General features: G+C 54.5%; 1 protein-coding gene across 2 annotated transcripts; it reads left to right on the top strand.

Moving 5' to 3' along the window:
- The first annotated feature begins 75 nt into the window (after positions 1-75).
- znf106a (zinc finger protein 106a) lies at positions 76-17,503 on the top strand. 2 transcript variants are annotated; one of them, XM_047015143.1, is made up of 23 exons: positions 76-144; positions 2,113-2,193; positions 2,440-2,501; positions 3,996-4,190; positions 5,155-7,230; positions 8,107-8,611; positions 8,724-8,793; positions 9,277-9,431; positions 9,851-9,911; positions 10,360-10,656; positions 10,826-11,657; positions 12,523-12,572; positions 13,463-13,611; positions 13,805-13,939; positions 14,106-14,222; positions 14,380-14,571; positions 14,869-14,931; positions 15,213-15,332; positions 15,752-15,823; positions 15,926-15,997; positions 16,166-16,312; positions 17,304-17,405; positions 17,483-17,503. In XM_047015143.1, the coding sequence occupies exons 2-22, from the start codon at positions 2,140-2,142 to the stop codon at positions 17,355-17,357; spliced, it is 5,478 nt and encodes a 1,825-aa protein (XP_046871099.1). In that variant the 5' UTR covers positions 76-144; positions 2,113-2,139; the 3' UTR covers positions 17,358-17,405; positions 17,483-17,503. The 2 variants fall into 2 exon arrangements, with proteins under 2 accessions (XP_046871099.1, XP_046871098.1); XM_047015142.1 differs by lacking the exon at positions 17,483-17,503 and having other exon boundaries at positions 17,304-17,437.
- The last annotated feature ends 493 nt before the right edge of the window (positions 17,504-17,996 follow it).

Genomic DNA, 17,996 nt, shown 5'->3' with positions numbered 1-17,996 from the left:
AAAGTCCTTACCAGAACGCTAATGTTCGTGAACACACCTACTCACACTCAAGTGCCATGCTGCCGGAGGGGGAGTGGCTGAGTTACCACAGCTGTGTACGGGAAGTAAGCTACTGCTTGAAGCGCTAGTTGGGAAGTTATGACGGTAGATATTTTACATCAAAATAATAAGCATAACGCAATAAATTAACAATTTCAGTTTTTTTATGTAGCGGTATATGTTGCTAGAATTGTTGATTTACTTAGTCAGACCCTGCTATTTGTTTGGTTAGCAGGATAACAAACTTAAAACCAGCTAGCCTAGTACAGTAGTAATACTAATCTACCTAGCTAGCTAGCTAGCCCTGGCCTATGCATCTCATGCACACGTTATTAGCGAGCTAGACTACATGTTAGCTAGCAAAAGGACTTAGTCTCCCATGTCCTGCAAACCTGCGAACTTTGTATCTGTTGTTGTTAAATAATGCGCGTTATATTATTTAGCTAACTGCTACCTGTGCCTGGTTAAATGGTTTTGCTTTGGTTAGCTCTATATTCCATGGTTCAGCGTAGCTACATGGCGTGATGCTAACCAGTGATAGCTAGTGCTAGTTCTCTACTACTAGCCTACTATCCATTATGTAAACAAAGGCAGCGCGCTATATCTACTATCATAGACTACCTTCCCATTGCAATGGAGGAAGTTATTGTTACAGTGTGGGTGTGCCAGTACAAGCCCTCTCGTGCATTGTTATTGTATCTTGACAGTAATAAGCGCAGCTTGGGTACATGCACAGCTAGCTAGTAACTTGTAAAGGTAAACACAGTAGTAGTCGTCATGATTGAGTTTGTAGGTAATCATTGTTTATATAATGGAACCCATCTTGTTGTTTGATGCAAAGCTCCGTTCACAAGATAGTAGGCCTGGTCATCAGGCGGTTCGGTCAACAACACGTCTTATCTCCAGGGGTCTCCGTCCACCCTCCGTTTACTGGGTTTAGACCAAGCACCTCTTCAGTAGATGGGAAAGCTGCCTGCTCTCAGCGTTTTACTCGGTGTGATGGGATTATCCTCCAATTATAGCTTTGATAAAAGTCAAACTTGACCTATGATTGTTAGTGAGAGAAGGACTTTGTATGGCCAATCAACACCATAATGAAGGCTACATAGGGATGATGGCCTGGCATTCATCCGCATATAGGCTGTGGTGTTTAAATAAAGTTGTGTATGTTGTTGAAGTAAAGTTGTTTCAACATAGATTTCCACGCTGTTGCAAACATGTCAAAGGTGGCCTTTCTGGCCAAGTTGTACTTTCAACACAGTCAAGATGAAGCGCAGGATTGTGAAGCATTCAGATTGCCAGACGGTGACGGTATGCCCAGAGTGTTGGCCCGCCGTGCCCGGTGAAGGCTGAGCATGTGTGGGCCCTCCCAGGACCCTGGGCCCGGGAGCTGCTGGGTCAGCAGACTGGAGCTGGAACGTGGACCGGGCCAGGCTCAGAACTGGCATCCAGGCCTGTTCGGGGTTGGCACTGACTCGAGCCTGTTGTTGAAGAGCCAGGTGGTCTGGAGGGGAAGGGGGGGGGGGGGGAAGGGTAGTGAAACCCTCTGCTCTGCTCTGCTCTCCTCCTGGGTAGGGAAGCAGGGTTCGCTCCAGTCCCACACACTCATAGTTGTGGCTGTAGGGACGCACAGTGGGGACGTGTCCCTACCAATGTCAAGGCACCATCGAAATGTCCCCATTGATAACGACCAGCAGAGAGGGTGGTGTTAGCCAATAGGACGAGGAGAAACCCTTGTCCCCACCAATGTTCAAACCAGTGCCCTTGCACACACAGCCTCAGATGCTAACATGATAACAGGCAGCAGGCCTGCATACCTGGACAGATTTAGTGCGTTAACATAGTCAATACCACAGGCGGCTGAGGCTGAAGCTTGCTATTTATAAGCAGCGTTACTAAACCCTCCAGTGTAGCACTCGCTGGGTCTGTGGATCTGGACTCACTGATCATATCATCCCTGTGTCTGCGGCAGAGCATGCCACTGCAGATAGAGTAGTTGCGGGTTCAAATCCCCCGCTGTATGTTGCTTTGGATAAGGGCTAAATTAAGACATTATTGTTATATTTTTTACAGTAATGGCCTAACACACCAACGTCCAACATGGGGAGAGAGAGGAAATGCATCCTTTGCCAAACTGTTTACAGCTCCAAACAGGTAACGTGCTTCCTGGATCCACCCTGACTTCCTGTGTTTATGATCTGCTCCTCGAGACCTTCCCATGGGGATGAGCTCCTACATGACCAGTGCTGTGTCGCTGCGTATGGAGGGGGAGGGGATTATTCGACCTGGACAGTGCTTTTAAAGGCATTTACTGTATATGGGCAGAGAGTAGCTGGCATGAGACTGGCAGCATTGTGATCTGATTTGCTTTGTGGGTGGGGGGGTCTCCTGTGTGGGCAGGAAATGGATGATCACATGAGGAGCATGCTGCATCATCGTGAGCTGGAGAACCTGAAAGGCCGGTGAGTTCTGTTTGTTTTCTACTTAGTGCACTGATTATTATTGCATATTCATACATCAGAGATGAACACATTCATTTGAACTAGCTTTGGTCCGAAAATATCCTTTTAATAAGGGACTACAGTAGGCTTCAGTGTCATTGGGATGTTGAGTTGTCAGAACTTAATTACAGTGCATCCAGTTCTCTTGATCTTCGGGCTATGAATACGTGTGTGCATGCGCACGTGTGACCCACTATTGCATCTCGTAAAGAAGAGAGGCAGCTGTCTCGACTGAGGGGCATAGAGAGTATATGTGTGTATATATATATATATATATAAATATAGAGAGAGAGAGACACAATCTCCTTGGAACAACAGGCAGGGGTCAGCTGACGGAGGCTAGCTCGCCACTTCTGTGACCTGTAGATTAGTGAAATATGTGACCGCGTTGTGAGAGACGGAGGAGCTGACAAGGGCAGCTGAGTACTGGGCCGTCGCTTCTCCTGGCTCAGCTCACCACTGTTGGGTGAGGATTTGGGTAAAATAAAAAATATCTCAACTTGAGATATGAATTACTGGTTCCGATAACTCACCGTCTTATCAACTACTCAGCCTCTGGGTGTTTCTCGTAATTTTACAGTTCGTTGTGGAAATAGCTGTCAAACGTTTGGACCGGAGAATGGGTCAGTGTGTGTACGGTAACCTTTCTGCGCAGGCCTCTTATGAAACAAAGTCCCAGTTAAGAATAAGCCACAACCTCACCAACTGACGACCTGGTGGGGCTGGGAGGACGTGGCAGGCTGCCATGACACACTTCAAGTTTGAACGGCAGCCAGTGAAGTCCCTGTCTCTGGGTCACCGCGTGGCATAGTTGGGAGAGGCTGGCGTTGGGTGTATGTGCAGCTGCACGGGGCTCGGGTTACAGGGGCCCTCGGGATTGGTCAATGAGGCCGCCAGCTCCACAGTTGGTGCACCGAGGAGGCTGCTGGTCAGAGGAAGGGGGTGGGGTTACAGCCCAGGGGGCGGGGCCATATATAGGGGGCGCTGGCCGTGCGTGGGTTCAGAGCACAGCAGACGGCATCATGAGGACGTGCTAGGCTGAGGCTGCCTGAGAGCGGGCCTGTCACCCCTCCACGCGCCCCAGCGCTGTGCTCCACAGCGGGCCCAACTGGGATCAACACAGCCACACTAGCATGCTACCAGGGCTGCCTGCTGCCCCCATCCGGAACCCCCGACCCCTCAGAAACCAGCCAGATCAGGAAGACCCTTTTTACTGTTTTTGAACTGAAGAAAAATACTTAAGTTAGTTTACCTCCTGATCTGAGAAGAGAAATTGGGAGATTGTAGTAATTTTTTTTAAACCAAGGAGTGTTGAGTATTCTCCTCTCCCTTTGGATAGACCTAAGCACCGTGCGGTAGAGCCTTTCTTTGTTGAAGGCTTTGCATGAAACCAGACTGGACCAGAACCATGCCCGAGGGAGTCATCGAGCGCCCGCTGTCCCCCTCCCTCCCCAGGGACTGCGGTCACGAGTGCCGCGCGTGCGGTGTGACCGTGCTGAGCCTGACGGACTACGCGAGCCACATCTCCAGCCCCGGGCACAAGCAGCGCGTGGAGGCCCACGACCGCAGACACGCCGGGAAGGACCAGGAGGAGGAATACTTTGACCAGGAGCTGGTGAAGCTGATCATGAGGAGGAAGGAACTGAACAGGTAAAACTCTGCCATCCAGTTTTACCGCTCAAATGATTCATTTCCAATGTCAAGTTGAGGCTAAAATATATAATGAGTAAAATGGTGTCAGCTTCTCTAGTGTCCCTGTAGAGACTGTAAAAATACTGTATTAATCCAGTCCAAAAATGTGTCCATTTAGCAGAAGTGATGTACGGGGGGGGGGGGGGGGGCATTGAACGGGGACAATACCACTAAGCTGTACCCATCCCTCAAATAATACACTGCAAACACTCTAGTGGTATGAATGTTGTTGATGTTAGTGTGTTGGATGCTAGTGATGTTTATGGTAGTGTTGGTGCTAGGCTGTATCAATGGACCATGTATAGTCACACTCATGGTTGAACTCATATAGCCAAATGCTGCTACTGTGTACTGGGCGCAGGTCAGACTCGGGTTTCAGGCACACCGCCTAAAAAAAGAACGACTGCACTCTTTCACTCACACTCAAGCTCTGGAGCATTCCACCCCATGCCACTTCTACCCCTCCCCTCAGCTTATCACCAAGCCTCTGGCTGACATTTTGGGTTATAGAAAGTGACAGACCCACCGACTGTTGTTGCCGTGGGAAACCCTATAGGGGTGGAAGGCAGAGCAAATGCTATGCGTTTTGATTGTCACCAGCAGAAGTGGCTTTGCAGCTGTCAGCAAAGTCACATGCCAGACCTGATCTCAGCGCAGCCAGAACCTCGGAGGTCAAAGGCCGCTGCTCCAGAGCTCAGTGCTGCCAACTTTATGAGGGATGTGCCAGGGATAGAATGTCACACTAACTCTTGCCCTTACCCTACAGTATTAATGACCACTGCACCTTCTCATGTCTACATACATTATCAACCTTAGAGAATGAATACTAGGTTTTTTCGAATTGGTCTTCATTGTGTGCATGTGTTCGTACGTGTTTTTATATTTTATTTTTTTATAAATACCTTTTTTCACCATCTTTCAGACTAGAGGAACTTGCCTCCAAACGAGCCAAAGAATTCGCTGCCTCTAAGCTGGCCATCGAAGAAGCGAAGAGGAAGAAGGAGGAAGAGGAGGAGGAAAGGAGGAGGAAGATGCAGCAGCTGCAGCAGAGGTGGGATCAAACCAAGCAGTACGTCCGTCAAAAGGGGGGCTGGCCGCAGAAGAACTGCCCAGGAACAGCCGTCCAGGCCTGGGGTGGGGCTGGCTGGGAGGGGAGCAGCACCGTGGCTGGGCGGGCGTGGGGCTCCCAGGAGGACCCAAGAACCTGGCACCAGCAGAGCAGACAGGGCAAGAGTGCCACGTGGCATGCCCAAGAGCCCCCCGACTACCAGACCTGGGATGGTGGGGAGAGGAGTAGTGGAAGCCTGCACAGTCGTCCTGGCTGGAGTGGCAGTAGGAAGTTGGGCTCGTCGACCATGGAGCCTGACCACATGATGGACTTCACCAGCGACCAACTGTCTCCATGGAACTCTTACCAGAACTTTGAGGTTCAGAACCAGGCGAGGAAGGAGGATTTGGAGTGGCGTCAAAGCAGGCCTCAGAGCCGCGAGGGTCCAGGCCTGGAGCGCAAGAACTTTGGCAGCAACCCCAAACTGGATAAGAGCTGCCGCTGGAGTCCGTATCCGACTCTCAAAATCCGGGAGCCGTCGCCTCATGGGGACGCCCACCCCAGCCCCTCGGAGAAGCTCCCCAGGGGGGCCGCTGCCCCATGCGAGGACGGGGACCCGGCGACCGACGCCCACGCCGCCTCCAGGCTGTCGCGGTGGGACCAGAAGACCAGGCAGAGGCCTGAGGGCAGCCAGAGAAGTAGCAGCAACAGCAGTGCCCAGAGGGACAGCAGCACCTCCTCCACCACCCGCTCTTCCCTCTCCTCCAGACCCAAGCCAGCCAAGCCGGGAGCTCAGCGCCCTGAGAAGAAGCAGGCCTCAGCATCCAGTTCCAACTCCTCCAGCAGGAGCTCCAGCCAGAACCCTACTCACCGCCAGCCCTCGGCGCCCAGTGGGCCCCAGCCCTCGGCCCTAGGTGAGAAGGAGGAGCAGGAGCTGGCGGAGATGCTGAGGAGGGCCAAGGAGACGCTGCTGGACCGGCCCTCTGGCCGAGGGGCGTGGACCAAGCGTCACAACGAGGAGAAACAGGAGAAGACACAAGTGAGGGGGGGCGGAGCACGGAAGAAGAGCACCGGCCATCGTCAGGATGGGGCCAACCCACCAGCGAGGCCTGCCCCGGTCACACCTGCCCTGGTCACACCTGCCCTGGTCACACCTGCCCCAATCACACCTGCCCCAATCTTACCTGCCCTGGTCACACCTGCCCTGGTCACACCTGCCCTGGTCACACCTGCCCCAATCACACCTGCCCCAATCACACCTGCCCCAGTCTTACCTGCCCCAGTCTTACCTGCCCCAATCACACCTGCCCCAGTCTTACCTGCCCCAGTCTTACCTGCCCCAGTCACACCTGCCCCAGTCACACCTGCCCCAGTCTTACCTGCCCCAGTCTTACCTGCCCCGGTCTCACCTGCCCCGGTCAGATGTTCCCTCAGAGGAGGAGGTAAGAAGCATCCAAAGTTTTGGAGGCCTGTGGTCAACAGCCAGTCAGTCCAGTCAGTCCAGGTCAGCACCTCCAGCATGGAGGCCCCAGGCAGGGAGGAGGAGGAGTACAGGGAGCGAGGGGAGGAGGAAGGAGGCCTGGCTGCTGTGAGGGAGCCTGTAGACACAGGGCCGGGCTCAGACAGCGACGTCTGTAAGAGCAGGGAAGCCCAGACCACCTCCTGCGCTGCCAGCCTCAAAGCGGGCATTCCCCCGAGTCTGAAGAGAGACCTGACCAAGCACATCAGCACCAAGCCCAAGGGCGGGGCGTGCGAGCCCAACCTGAACATCGCCCGCCGGATCCGCAGCGTGAGCGGCGCCCGGAGAGCGGAGGCGGAGAAGGACTCGGGCCTGAAGCCCACAGTCAGGCAGCTCATCAGCTCCTCCGGCTCCCGCAGGAACGTCAACTGGGAGCAGGTCTACCTGGAGGTCTGCAGGAAGAAGCAGCAGCAGGGCAAAGGCCAGCCCAGGTGAGCCTCAGCTAGCGGAGCAGTGAACCTGACAGGGTTACCCCATAGAGCTAACCCTAACCCACTGGGATTACCCCATAGAGCTAACCCTAACCCACTGGGATTACCCCATAGAGCTAACCCTAACCCACTGGGATTACCCCATAGAGCTAACCCTAATTCACTGGGATTACCCCATAGAGCTAACCCAAACCCACTGGGATTACCCCATAGAGCTAACCCTAACCCACTGGGATTACCCCATAGAGCTAACCCTAACCCACTGGGATTACCCCATAGAGCTAACCTTAACCCACTGGTATACCCCATATATTTGACCCTAACCCTGATGCCATTATCCAATATACCCTAACCCTGATGTCATTATCCAATATACCCTAACCCTGATATCATTATCCAATATACCCTAACCCTGATATCATTATCCGATATACCCTAACCCTGATATCATTACCCCATATAGTTATCTTTAATCCTGACCCTAACCCAGGTTCTCAGTGAAGTGGAATTATTGCTTTCCATAGCAGCATACCCGTGGACATTATATGAATATATTATAATAATCCATATAGCTCAGTTGTCATTGTAATAGTTTACATTACATTTGAGGTTTTATTCATTCAGCAGACATGTTTATCCAAAGTGACATATACATATTGCTTATTGAAAGTACAGCAGAAGATCACGGATCTGAAGGGCGTAGTTTAACAGGATTTCAGTGGATGGAACCAAGAAGCCTGACACCAACAGCAACATCAATCTCACCTACAACAGTAGATACATCTGATGATGGGACAGTGCGGCAAATAAAGCAACAACATCGTCACAGTTAACTTCTGTACTAACGTCGTACTCCCTCTTCCTGTGTTCTGCCAGGTTCGGGATCGAGATGGTGTCATGTGACCAGGAGGGGATGAGCCAGGAGGAGGAGGACATTCCTCTGACGGAGGGTTTCCAATGGGAGTCTCTGCTAATAGGCCATGCCAACATGGCGCCCACCCGCCAACGCAGCCTATCAGAGAGCAGCGTGGCCCCGGAGAGCTCCCTCTTCCCCGGTCTGGAGGAGAGGGCAGCCAGGAAGAGCCAGCTCCGGCCTAGCCGACGCAGCTCCCCCACCACCATCTCCACCCTGACCCCCACCCCCTTCACAGCCCTGGCTCCTACCCTGACCGCCACACCTGCAGATTGGGAAGTGAAAGTCAAGCAGCAGCCGGAGGAGGAGGAGGAGGAGACAGACTTGCAGAATGAGGCCAGACCGCAAACAGACCTCCAGGAGCCAGTAGGGGTCCCTCAGGCCCCCGACTCCATGGTGGGGTACAGCAGCTTAAGTACGGAGCCCAGTGAGGCCCCCGGCTCCGGGAAGAAACGCAGGGCCGCCGGGGTGAGTTGCGGAAGGGCATCACCTTGCCTGATCCACATGGGAGACAAAGGTCGTGTTGTTAATATGGGGGTTGTTCCTCAAACCTCCTGTCTATTTCACTTTCTGTTTTTAGGACGTGCCATCCCCTGAGATTCCAAGCCTGGAACGAAAGAACAAGAGGAGGAAAACAAAGTCGAAGAAAGGTGAGTTCCCTTCCCTCCATCTCCTTCCCCTCACCCTTCAGGATAAATGTAGTCTCTCATTTAAAAATACTAGTGCATTGCCCATTCGAGGGACCCATTGCTCAGCCAATCATCAGCGAGCTTCATGTATAATGGTACATATTCCAGACTGTGAGTGGTTGCTAGTTCTTCCAGTCAAACAGACAGATTGGGCTTTCTCTTGTGAAATACAAATGTAATAAAATACATGAATTAAATGTTCCTTTATTCGTTCCTTTAATGCTCCTAATTGTTATGTGCATATGACAATTAACTTTAACCGGGACTTGGAAAATAAGCATTAAAGTTATAAATCACGTAAAAAAAATAAAATGTATTCATTATGCTTTTATCTCCCAGCCCCTCTCATCCTTATCCCTAACGTATAATATCTACATAGACTGGGATGGTTATATAACCTTGAACGCAGCCGTTGGATGAGTGTCTGGATGTGGTGTGTTGCAGAGCGCCTGCAGGTGGACCAGCTGCTGGTCGTGTCACTGCGTGAGGAGCAGCTCAGCCGGGACCTCCAGGCCGTGGACGACAGCCTGTTGCAGGCCCGCGCTGCCCTGCAGCAGGCCTACCTGGAGGTCCAGAGCCTCATGGTGCTCAAACAGAAGGTGGGCGGCTTCCTACACACAGACAGGGCTCACCCCAGTAGACAGACAGGTCTCACCCCAGTAGACAGACAGACAGACAGACAGGTCTCACCCCAGCAGACAGACAGACAGGGCTCACCCCAGTAGACAGACAGACAGACAGGGCTCACCCCAGTAGACAGACAGACAGACAGACAGACAGACAGACAGACAGACAGACAGACAGACAGACAGACAGACAGACAGACAGACAGACAGACAGACAGACAGACAGACAGACAGACAGATAGGTCTCACCCCAGTAGACAGGGAGGGCTCACCCCAGTAGACAGACAGACAGACAGGCAGGTCTATTCCCGGCAGACAGGGATCCGGCTACAGAATTGGCCAACCCCCTCTGTTCTGACTCATGATTTAAGCTTTTTTGGGTGCTTCCGCAGGTAACCATGGAGATGAGTACCCTGAGAAGCAAGCGTATAGAGCTGCTCCAGGGGATGCAAGGTGAGGACCACACCTCTATGATTGGCCATTACCATTACCACTACCCATCACCTCTAACATCACCATACCCTCATCATCATCACCATACCCTCTACCCATAACCTCTAACCCATCACCTCTAACCCACACCCTCTAACCCATCACCTAACCATCACCTAATCTCTAACCATCACCTTTAACTATCACCTAATCTCTAACCATCACCTCTAACCTCACCCCTCTCCTTACCTCTCACCTTACCTCCATTTACCTCTTAACTCATCCCTCCCCTCTCCTGTCGCCACCGAGGGGATGAACATCCTTAACATCTTTCAGAAACTGTTCGCACTATCTGATAATTAATTATTTGCTGTATTTTCTACATGCACTATTTGTGCGTCCTTTCAGATAAAAATGTCTTCTAAATGGCTAAAATGTCTGTGAAACTGTAAAAAACATCTCTCCCCAGGCGAGTTTGACAGCTCGTCGCCTGAGCTGCTGGGGAAGGCCCTGGATGAGGAGATGGCCTTAGCTCCAGCAGATCCACAGATTCCTGCACTGCTCTCCCCCATGACCGACGCTGCTGTCCCCCATCCCAGCCCTCAGCCTCCACAGGCCCGCCCCTCCTCCGCCCCCAACCTGCCCGTGGTGGTGAAACAGGAGTCCCCCTCCCCTCACAAGGGGGCCACACAGCTGGACCCTGAGGAGAGCACAGTGCCGCATGGGGCCCACAGTACCACCCCAGAACCCACAATCTCTCCCCCAGGTACACACACACACAGACACACAGACACACACACACACATCAGAAATCACCCTAATTTCCTCTCCCATAAGTAAACACACACACATTCACTCACACTTCATATTTCTTTGGTGTGGACTGTTCAGATAGTATAGAAGTATGTTCAAGCTGTCTGGTCCTGCTTCTCTAGGTCCTGGTCTCTCCTCCCAGTCGTCCCAGCCTTCTGTCAGAAGACTCAGTGGGGGGTCGTGGGATGGCAGAGCGAGCCTGCCGGGTATGAAGGTCCAGTCAGTAGAGCGGGCCGTGCAGACCTCCAGGCCCCTCCCCTCCCCAGAGACCAAGCCCTTCCCCGGCCCCCCCCTGCCCTGCCGGAGGGGCTCCCAGCCCGGGGCCCCGGAGCCCGCGGCCCCTCCCCCCCCAGAGCCGAAGACGGGGAAGCGTGTGAGGAAGCTGAAGAAGAAGAGGGTTCTGAGGCAGGCGCAGGGGCCGGAGCAGGGCCAGAACAGCGACACGGAGCTGGAGGGGGAGTCGTCCTCCCGGCCCCACAGGAGACTCCGCCAACGCAGGAGGCCTGGCGGCGCCCAGGTCAGCACCTCCACGTCTACCACCATGGAGGGGGCAGAGGACGCCTCCGGGCCCCAGTCACCAGCCACCAAACCTGGGAAGGGGGACTCTGACTCCTCCCTGGAGATGGTGGAAATTCCCCAAGCTCCCCTGGAGGTGGTGACCCTCGACACGTCTGACCCAGAGGACAGCGGCATGGACGTCACCCCGGCCTCTCCCCAGCCTCAATTCCCGGCCTCTCCCCAGCCTCAAACCCCGGCTTCTCCCCAGCCTCAAAGTCCGGCCTCTCCCCAGCCTCACACCCCAGTCTCTCCCCAGTCTCAAACCCCGGCCTCTCCCAAGCCTCAAGCCCCAGCCTTGGCCCCAGCCCCGGCCCCCAGCATGCTGAAGTCGGAGCCCGAGAAACTGGCCTGCAATGAGGTGTCGTCCACCAGTGAGATGGAGGTGTCATCTATCAGGTGAGAAGGATGAAGGCGTGTTGGTGACCTGTGACCTCTAGGGCTATATCTGTGACCTCTGTGCCCAGGAGCAGACAGGGCTGCAAGAGGGTGTGTTTGGCTATAGGAAGGTGTGTTTGGCTATAGGAAGGTGTGTTTGGCTATAGGAAGGTGTGTTTGGCTATAGGAGGGTGTGTTTGGCTATAGGAAGGTGTGTTTGGCTATAGGAGGGTGTGTTTGGCTATAGGAGGGTGTGTTTGGCTATAGGAGGGTGTGTTTGGCTTTAAGAGGGGGGGTTTGGCCATAGGAGGGTGTGTTTGGCTATAGGAGGGTGTGTTTGGCTATAGGAGGGTGTGTTTGGCTATAAGAGGGGGGGTTTGGCCATAGGAGGGTGTGTTTGGCTATAAGAGGGTGTGTTTGGCCATAGGAGGGTGTGTTTGGCTATAGGAGGGTGTGTTTTGCCATAGGAGGGTGTGTTTGGCTATAGGAGGGTGTGTTTGGCTATAGGAGGGTGTGTTTGGCTATAGGAGGGTGTGTTTGGCCATAGGAGGGTGTGTTTGGCTATAGGAGGGTGTGTTTTGCTAAAGGAAGATGTGTTTGGCCATAGGAGGGGGGGTTTGGCTATAAGAGGATGTGTTTGGCCATAGGAGGGGGGGTTTGGCTAAAGGAGGGTGTTGCAGATTAGATGGCAGGAAAAGGAAGAGAGAGTCCATCAGAGACTTTGACAGCTGGCGTTCTGACAAACACATCTTCCTGTCGGGGAGAAGAGAGACTGGGAGGGGGGAGGGGGGCCTTTCATGTGGGCTCCAGTTACATCCTGTCACACATCGGCCTGACCCTCGCCGGAGCAGGAAGCCTGACACGCGTCTCCTCTTCTCCTCCTCAGTGAACTCAAGGTGCTCCTCCCCTTCCTGAAGATGCCCAAGACGTCCTCGGGTAGGTCACATGGTCGCCAGCGCGCTCCTCCTCCCAGGGCTCCAGAGGCTGGGAAGTTAGGGAGCGGCTCTCTTTTCTGGGAAACACTCGGAATTTAACATGGCTCTTAATGTGTTCTAATGCTCATGTTTTAGAAAGTACATGGATATATATAGTATATGTATAGTATAGTATGTAGCATATTGTAGGCAAAGTGTGTTTCAAGTCATGGAGATCTATAGGTCTTTAGACCCTATCTAGGTCTACTGCATGTCTGTGAGAAATAGGGGGATGGTCAGAAATCAGTCAACCAGGTTCATTTATAAAGCACAAAGTTAATCAAGAAATAGCCCCCCCCCCCCCAATGCCATAACACTGGTGATAAAATAATGGCACGCACACTGTAAACAGGAAGTACTGTAAACAGGAAGTACTGTAAACAGGAAGTACTGTACACCTGACGCGACTGTTGTAATGCAGTTGTATTGACAGGCTGAAGAGAGGAGCTGGCCAGCCTCAGTCATGTGGGTCTATCCATCTCCTCAGACTGTGTTTGGGTCACACACACACACACACCAAATTAGACCTCCGACACGATCTCCAGCCCAGAATAGTCAACAGGAGCCCCAAATGACCTTTTAAGGGCAAGGTATTCCTAGATGTGCTAGTGACCGGGCTGGTGTGTGGACTTCTGGTTAACCCTGGGATGGAAGGACAGTTTGGAGCGTATATTTCGAGGCAGCCTGCGGATGTCCGACGAGACGGAAGCGAGATGTTTACCTCAGGACCACACAGGAGTTTCCCTCCAGGAGCACCATCCTAGTCAACCAAGCTGCTGAGTTCCACCAAGCTGCTGCATCGTGGGCATTCGCTTATCCTTTCCCTCTCCTCTCCTCCCCGTGTGTGTGTAGCGGAGGTGTCGTCAGACGCGGGCGAGGAGGAGGTGCCCTCTGAGGGGGTGTTTGAGGGTCACCATGAGGCTGTGAATGCCCTCCAGATCCACGACGGGCTGCTGTACACCTGCTCTGGAGACCGCACTGTCCGCGCCTTCAACCTGGTGGTGAGGCTCCATACACACACACACACACACACACGTGGCTACACACATACACTCACCCCTGCACACAATCGAGCGCAGCCCTGTACACCCAGTCAAACACCCCCCAATATACAGAGTGGACAGAGACACACGTAAACCTGCAAACTATGACCGTAAAATTGTATTGAACGAGCTGCCTGCTTGCTGTGCTCAGAGCCGTAAGTGCGTGGCTGTGTTGGAGGGCCACAGCTCCAAGGTGAACTGTCTGCTGGTGTCGTCTGGACCGGGCCTGCCTCACCGCCTCTACTCTGGCTCCAGCGACCAGACCATCCGCTGCTACAGCCTCAAGGTTACCTCTCCTCCTCCTCTCTCTCTCTGTCTCTCTCTCTCTGTCTCTCTGTCTCTCTCTCTGTCTCTCTCTCTCTCTACTATCCTTCTCTCTCCCATCTTCCACTCCCTCCTCTCCTTCTCTCACTGACTCCTGTTCATGACCTCTGCCCCCCTGTGTTCCCCAGACGAGGGAGTGCGTGGAGCAGTTCTCTCTGCCAGACCGGGTCCTGTGCCTGATCAGCAAGTGGAAGATCCTGTATGCCGGCCTGGCCAACGGCTGTGTGGTCTCCTTCAGCCTGAAGGTGAGGACCTTTCTTGCCTCTGGTCCTCGGCCTGTTTAGTTACTTAGTTTCCTATTATTTATAAATGTAAATAATATGTAAATGATGCTCTAAAAATAGCTGTTACTATTTAAATGTTATGACACACTATCAATAAGCGTGCTCCTGCGGCCTGCAGACCAACAGGCAGCTGGACGTGTTTGAGTGCCACGGGCCGCGGGCGGTGAGTTGCCTAGCGACCGCCCAGGAGGGGGCGCGGCGCATCCTATTGGTGGGCTCGTACGACAGCACCATCAGCGTGCGAGACGCCAAGAGCGGACTGATGCTGCGCAGCCTGGAGGGACACTCCAAGACCGTGCTCTGCATGAAGGTAGGGGGGTGTGTGTGTGTGTGTGGGGGGGGGGACCAAGACCGTGCTCTGCATGAAGGTAGGGGGGTGTGTGTGTGTGTGGGGGGGGGACCAAGACCGTGCTCTGCATGAAGGTAGGGGGGTGTGTGTGTGTGTGGGGGGGGGGACCAAGACCGTGCTCTGCATGAAGGTAGGGGTGTGTGTGTGTGTGTGTGGGGGGGGGGGGGACCAAGACCGTGCTCTGAATGAACATGCGTGTGTGTGTGGATGACAAAAACTGAGGTGACCTGACATTCATGTGGACCCCCCCCCCCCCAGGTGGCGAATGACTTGGTCTTCAGCGGCTCCAGTGACCAGACCGTCCATGCCCACAACATCCATGTAAGTCTATCAAGTCTATATCTCTCTGTATCAGTCCTGTGTCAGTGCTATATAGTCCTGGATCAGTCCTGTATCAGTGCTGTGTCAGTGCTGTGTCAGTGCTGTGTCAGTGCTGTGTCAGTGCTGTGTCAGTGCTGTGTCAGTGCTATATAGTCCTGGATCAGTCCTGTATCAGTGCTGTGTCAGTGCTGTGTCAGTGCTGTGTCAGTGCTGTGTCAGTGCTGTGTCAGTGCTATATAGTCCTGGATCAGTCCTGTATGTAACTGTGTTTGGTGCTGCAGACCGGTCAGCTGGTGAGGATCTACAAGGGTCACAGCCATGCGGTCACCGTGGTGACGGTTCTGGGGAAGGTGATGGTCACCGCCTGCCTGGACAAGCTGGTCCACGTCTACGAGCTGCAGGTGTCTATCTACAGCGTCATCACATTACTACTTACTGTACTTTGCTGCTTCCCCCTGGTCTGGTCCTAGGATCAGTACACTATGAGACACATGGACTCATTACCCTCCTTGCCTTTGGCTAACTGAATGCATTATGGTGGACGGAAGAGGAGTTCAATTTGGCCTTTAAGTGGATTTATGTCTACATCGTTGATAGCCATCATGTTTAATTTCACGAGATTAAAGACGGTTTTGGTTCAAATAGTTTGATAGTGTTTTCAATTGTTTTCCTACTCCTTAGTTACCGTTTGTTTTTAGTTAATTTAGGGTTCTGTTGCTAAATGTGACTAGTTAGCACCCATGAAATCCAAACTTCCTTATTGTTAATGTGGTTGTGGTCAGGTGTGGTGGTGTTGACCCTATCCTGTCTCCCCACACAGTCCCATGAGCGGCTGCAGGTGTACGGAGGCCACAGTGACATGGTCATGTGTATGTCCATCCACAAGAGCATGGTGAGTCCAGGACCCCTGTGATAGCACACAGTGGTGCCAGTCTGCAGCGCTCACCCTGGAACACAGTGTTCTGCCTAAACCCTGCTGTCTGTTCTGTTGCAGATCTACACAGGCTGCTACAACGGCAGCGTTCAAGCCACCAGACTGAACCTGATGCGGAACCATCGCTGCCTGGTGAGACCTCGGCCTGGGGGGTGGGGGGGGGATGGAGGAATAAAAACCAGTGGGAAAGGATTAGATGTGACCAGATGTGTCCAGTCAGATAGTTATCTCATTTAGCCTATAGAGACCAGGGGGATGTTGTGTAGGCAGATGACCCCTGACCCCGTGTGTCCTCCCCAGTGGCATGGCTGCTCCCTGGTATTCGGGGTGAAGCAGCATCTCCAGCAGCACCTCCTCAGCGACCACGCCCCCCCCTCCCTCCCCATGCTCAAGTGTCACTGGAGGAACTGTGACGAGTTCTTCTCCACACGCAACGCCTCCAAGCAGGTAGGTGCCTCCCTCACTCTCTCCCCCCCCCCCCTCCCTCCCTCCCACCCTCTCTCCCCCCCTCCCTCCCTCCCTCTCTCCCCCCCCTCCCTCCCTCTCGACCCCCCCCTCCCTCCCTCCCTCCCTCTCTCCCCCCCCCCTCCCTCCCTCCCTCTCTCCCCCCCCCCCCTCCCTCCCTCCCTCCCTCTCTCCCCCCTCCCTCCCTCCCTCCCTCCCTCTCTCCCCCCCCCTCCCTCCCTCCCTCTCTCCCCCTCCCTCTCTCCCCCCCCCCCCCTCCCTCCCTCTCTCCCCCCCCCCCCTCCCTCCCTCTCCCCCCCCCCCCCTCCCTCCCTCTCTCCCCCCCCCCCTCCCTCCCTCCCTCTCTCCCCCCCCTCCCTCCCTCCCTCTCTCCCCCCCCTCTCTCCCCCCCCCCCCCTCCCTCCCTCTCTCCCCCCCCCCTCCCCTCCCTCTCTCCCCCCCCTCTCCTCCCTCCCTCTCCCCCCCTCCCTCTCTCCCTCTCTCCCCCCCCCCCTCCCTCCCTCCTCTCCCCCCCCCTCCCTCCCTCTCTCCCCCCCCCTCCCTCCCTCCCTCTCCCCCCCTCCCTCTCTCCCCCCCCCCCTCCCTCCCTCTCTCCCCCCCCCCCCCTCCCTCCCTCCCTCTCTCCCCCCCTCCCTCCCCTCCCTCCCTCCCTCTCTCCCCCCCCCCCCTTCCCCCCCCTCCCTCCCTCCCTCCCTCTCTCCCCCCCCTCTCCCCCCCCCCCTCCCTCCCTCCCTCCCTCCCTCCCTCTCTCCCCCCCCTCCCTCCCTCCCTCCCTCCCTCTCTCCCCCCCCCCCCTTCCCCCCCCTCCCTCCCTCCCTCTCTCCCCCCCCTCTCCCCCCCCCCCTCCCTCCCTCCCCTCCCTCCCTCTCTCCCCCCCCCCCTCCCTCCCTCCCTCTGTCCACTCCCCCTCCCTGGTGTCTGTGTGTTCAGGTGTGGACCTCCAGACGGGTGACGTGTGTTTCTGCTTCCACAGAGCGTTCCCAAGCACATGCAGCACCACGTGGACGAGGCACAGCTGGAGTCCTGAGGGCTTCATCTCTCCATCTCCTGTCCTCCCCTCTCTCTCTCTCCATCCCTCCATCTCCTCTACTCCCCCCCGCCTTCCCCATCTCTCCTTCCCTCTCTGCCCTCCCTCATCTCTCCATCCCTTCCCCCATCTCCTGTCCTCCCCTCTCTCTCTCTCCATCCCTCCATCTCCTCTACTCCCCCCGCCTTCCCCATCTCTCCTTCCCTCTCTGCCCTCCCTCATCTCTCCATCCCTTCCTCCATCTCCTCCACTCCTCCCCTTCTCCTCCCATATTGGGAGGATCCCCCCCCCCTCCAGGGCTCACCCTCTTCTCCCTGAGGATCAGTGGAGTCCTGCTCTAATCACCAGGCCAACTGCACCATGTGTTGCCAGTCCAGTGACGGATGCTGTTCGTTTGTTTTCTACCTTTCACAAACACTTCTGTCTCTTTTGTATCCTGTGTCTCTGAACGTGCACAGTACTGTCCTCTCTGCCGCGCTCAGACCAAACACCAGGCAGAAACTATCAAAGAGAAACTTGGGTACAGGTATTAAGAGTGATTGTCATGTTTTCCTTTCAAACGGCCCAAAACGTACCAAATCCCGTTTTACAACCCGGTTGTGTCCTGTATGGCATGGGTTTAGAGAATCGTTTGTGTTT

The sequence above is a fragment of the Hypomesus transpacificus genome, chromosome 3 (assembly GCF_021917145.1).
Source record: "Hypomesus transpacificus isolate Combined female chromosome 3, fHypTra1, whole genome shotgun sequence".
NCBI lineage: Eukaryota > Metazoa > Chordata > Actinopteri > Osmeriformes > Osmeridae > Hypomesus > Hypomesus transpacificus.
This window is presented reverse-complemented; position numbering and strand designations above follow the sequence as displayed.